The sequence below is a fragment of the Malus domestica genome, chromosome 05 (genome assembly GCF_042453785.1).
Source record: "Malus domestica chromosome 05, GDT2T_hap1".
Lineage (NCBI taxonomy): Eukaryota > Viridiplantae > Streptophyta > Magnoliopsida > Rosales > Rosaceae > Malus > Malus domestica.
The window spans coordinates 42,952,634-42,956,287 of NC_091665.1; the positions used below are offsets into that span (position 1 = coordinate 42,952,634).

A 3,654-nucleotide genomic window follows, 5' to 3' on the forward strand; every position below is an offset into this window, starting at 1 on the left:
AAATTAGCTGGAACTATTAGTCACAATCTCTAATTATCGGGAAGAATCGTACAATATATACAAAATTTAGATAATTTGTAACCAGATGTTCATAACAGTACCCATCAATATTCCATTGGTTGCACTTGCACTGCACGGAGCCAGAATTTTAATGTAAAAAGTGTGCAAAAATTATATTTGAAATGCTCTCCTAATCCTACAAAAATAACTATGTCCTTTAGGTTTGCTATAGTATTGTCCTCACAGCTCACAAGCAACGGATTACTTAAACTTCATAAGAGCCACAAATATCAAATCAAATATAATGAAAGAAATTAAACTAAAAAGTCAAATTGGGGCCCTGAGCTTACGGAAAATCATAAACATAACTCTAAACTTTTCTGCATGCGAAAAATGTTAGAAAGGGCATGAGACCAGTGTGGTCCCTTCATGACTCCGACTGTTGCACATATACAGGAATATGAGAAGGTGAAAAATCAAACACTGAAGCTCGATTGCAAAAACTGTAAACCCCTTAAGGATGGGGTTTCTCTCGCCTCCCTTTTCCCGTCCCCTCCCTCCCTAGAAAGTTTTTTTTTTTTCTTCTTTCTTCTCTACACAAAGATGAAAAAAAAGATGAAATCTCAAGCGTTCAAATAGAAGGAGAAAGAAAGAAAGAGACGGGAGAATCCTAGTCCATTGCTTAAGGAGCAAGTTTATGTGCGACAAAAAAGCCTACACTCAATCATCTGTTACTTATCATTTCACTTAACTTTGGTTAATTTTGAAAAATTAAAAAAATAACATTTAATATGAAAGTTAACATAATTAAGTGAAAACACATGTGAGTCTTGATAGATGATTAGGTGTATGATGAACACTCAACATAATTATGATAGTGAGCAACAATGCTCTTGAAATTGTTTGAAATATGAAGAGATAATTAAATTAGTTTAATTTTCAAAAAAAAAAAGAAGATATTTATTGTGAAAGTTAATAAAAATAAGTGAAAAGGCATGCGACAGTGTCGAATGAGCATACAACCACAAAAATGCTCTTGAAATTGTTCGACAGACGAAGAGATAATTAAACTAGTTTAATTAATAATTAAGGTACCGCAATCGTCATGTCGGGAGAGATACGGACACTCTCAACTACCACGCGCCTCAGAACTGCAAGTGGGTCAATTTTTCGCTTCAGATTTCATGGGGATGCTCAGATTATCGGAAACAGGCGATCCCACTCGCACTGCACTGGAAAAACCAGAAGACATTTCTAACTGATAAATTACAAAATATTAAGGAAAAAAAAAACATAAAATATTGAAATATACATACAAAGAAAAAGCTCCCTCTCTAATAATTTAATTTGAACAACAATTTTTTTTTCCTCTCTCAAATATTAATATCCTCATACATCCGAAGCGTAACGGTGAAGATTTTCTTTAGATAATTAGTGAAAATACTAAAATAAAAAGAAAAATTATGGCGAGAGATAATTAGAACCAACGATGAGAGGGAAAAACACAGAACGACGGCGGGATGATTAATGTTATTCTTCACAGCCACAAGGGAGGAGGCTCATTGAGATCAATCGGCAAGCCACGCCGGACCAGTCCCAGAAAAGACGCCGAACTGCCGAAACCCGAACCATCCGCGACCGTGCCATTACCACCGCCGCCGACATTTCCCGCCACACCAACGGGAGCTTGCTGAGGTTCCCTCCTCGCCATCAACGGCAGCGTATCATTCGTGGAAGTGCCGCCGCCCATGTCGTTGAGGACGCCGGTGTGGAGGAATTCGACGAGGCGGCCGGAGTGAGTGGCCCAGTGGGCGGCGGAGGGAGCGTTGAGATCGAGGGAGATGCCGCTGGGGATCGGCGCAGGGAAGTTGGTCTTGGCCTTGGCGCCGCGGAGCGTCCTGGCGGCGCCGTCGTAGGCGAGGGCGGCTTCCTCCGGCGTGTCGAATGTGCCGAGCCAGACCCTCGTCTTCTTCCAGGGGTCCCGGATTTCTGCGGCGTACCGGCCCCATGGACGCTTCCTCACGCCCCTGTAGTGGCCCTCGCGGGAGGAAGAGGGAGCAGCTGCAGTCGCCATGGAAAGATCTAGAGAGAGAGAGAGAGAGAGCAAAGCTTCTGAGTGAGAGAAAGTGAGAGAGAGGGGGGTTTTGACAGAAGTTGAATGGGTGTAGAAAGTGAAAATCTCGGGGCCCCACTCAGACACCCGTAATCCTCGGCTGGACGGCACGGCTCTTTTCTACTTATATATATACGAATTGTTTTGATTGGATTATGCTGTCTTTTTTACTTGTTAATTATTTGGGCCGTTGGATTGTTATCAAGATTGGAGATGTGCGTTCATGTGCGATCGGACGGTTATGGTGAGGGCGCGAGAGGGGGTTGCACACGTGAGGATAGTGCTGTGGGCCCTAACGGTAAAGGAAAGGAAAGAGCCGCCGCCTGAGTAGACGTGTGGGGGTGGTGATGTAAGCCCTACCGATATCTGTACGGCGGCGTGGTCAGGCTCAGCCGCGCCCGCCATTTATTTCGTATGTTGGAATTTTGTTTTTAGATTCTTGTATTGATTATTTAAATAATAATTCATGGAAAGTGGGGGCCGGGGTGGCGTATTCGGATAGTGAATTGTATTGAAAGGATAAAATTTTAGTTGTGACGGGAACATGAGCGATACAACACTTGCTTTTATGTAAGTGGTGAAGAATGTTATTTTTTAAGTTAATAATTTTTTAACACATATATCTCATTATTTATATAGCGACACGTGGTGTACTACGCGTGACGGTCACATTGAAAAATCTTTTAGATGTTTGGTAGTGAGGAGGGGGACACGTGGCGGGCAGAGAGGTGGTGTCTGAGTAGCAGGAGACAGAGGGCGGGTTGGGTTGACCCATTGAATTGAATTTGGGGTGGGTTTTTGGGTTACTTTTGAATTGAATTCTGAGATGGGCTGCTGCTGGGTGTGGGTAAGGCTTGCGTCGATGGCGTGTTTGACTGGGACTGGGTTGGGGAGTGGGTGCGACTCGTGTGACCACTGACCCACTGACTGCTGACTCCACGTACAGACATCTGACGGAGGTAATCGTACGGTTGGTAAAGTAGTAAAGGGCTGAAGGCTCTCATCCTTCGTAAGCAACTCACGGAACCTGACTGCTTTTTCTTCTGTTGGTTTTGTGAATATTGTTTTGGATCTCTGAATTTTGAAGGCTTAGATACCCTATGGTGGTAGGGATTGTACTCTTAGACACGTTTTATCTCTCTCTCTCTCTCTCTCTCTCTCTCTCTCTCTCTCCCTCCCCCGCCCCCCCCTCTCTCTCATATTGGTATACACTCTGTTATGTGTAGCTTATTCTATTATTACGCTATGTGCATGATATTAATAATTTGAGGTGAGAACGTTGGTTATACTTTGTTATATATAACTCACTCCATTATTTTGCTACATGCATCCTACTAAGAATTTGAAGTGAGGTGCACGTAACAGAAAGTGTATACCAACGTGAGAAGAGAGAGAGGGAGAGAGAGGAAGAGATAAATACAGTGCATCTCGTTGCAAACAAGTTTTTGAAGGCTCTCATCCTTCGTAAGCAACTCACGGGAACCTGATTGCTTTTATCTCTCTCTCTCTCTCTCTCTCTCCCCCCCTCTTCATGTTGGTAT

The 3,654-nt window shown here is 43.2% G+C and overlaps 1 protein-coding gene across 1 annotated transcript; it reads right to left on the reverse strand.

Annotated features, from left to right (window-relative positions):
* Positions 1-1,199: 1,199 nt before the first annotated feature.
* Positions 1,200-2,212, reverse strand: LOC103434822 (ethylene-responsive transcription factor 12-like). The gene has a single exon (XM_008373179.4). The coding sequence runs from the start codon at positions 2,072-2,074 to the stop codon at positions 1,538-1,540; it is 537 nt and encodes a 178-aa protein (XP_008371401.1). The 5' UTR covers positions 2,075-2,212; the 3' UTR covers positions 1,200-1,537.
* Positions 2,213-3,654: the final 1,442 nt, after the last annotated feature.

Coding starts and splice junctions, on each gene's coding strand:
- LOC103434822 (XM_008373179.4), bottom strand. CDS start 2,074: ATGGCGACTGCAGCTGCTCCCTCTTCCTCCCGCGAGGGCCACTACAGG.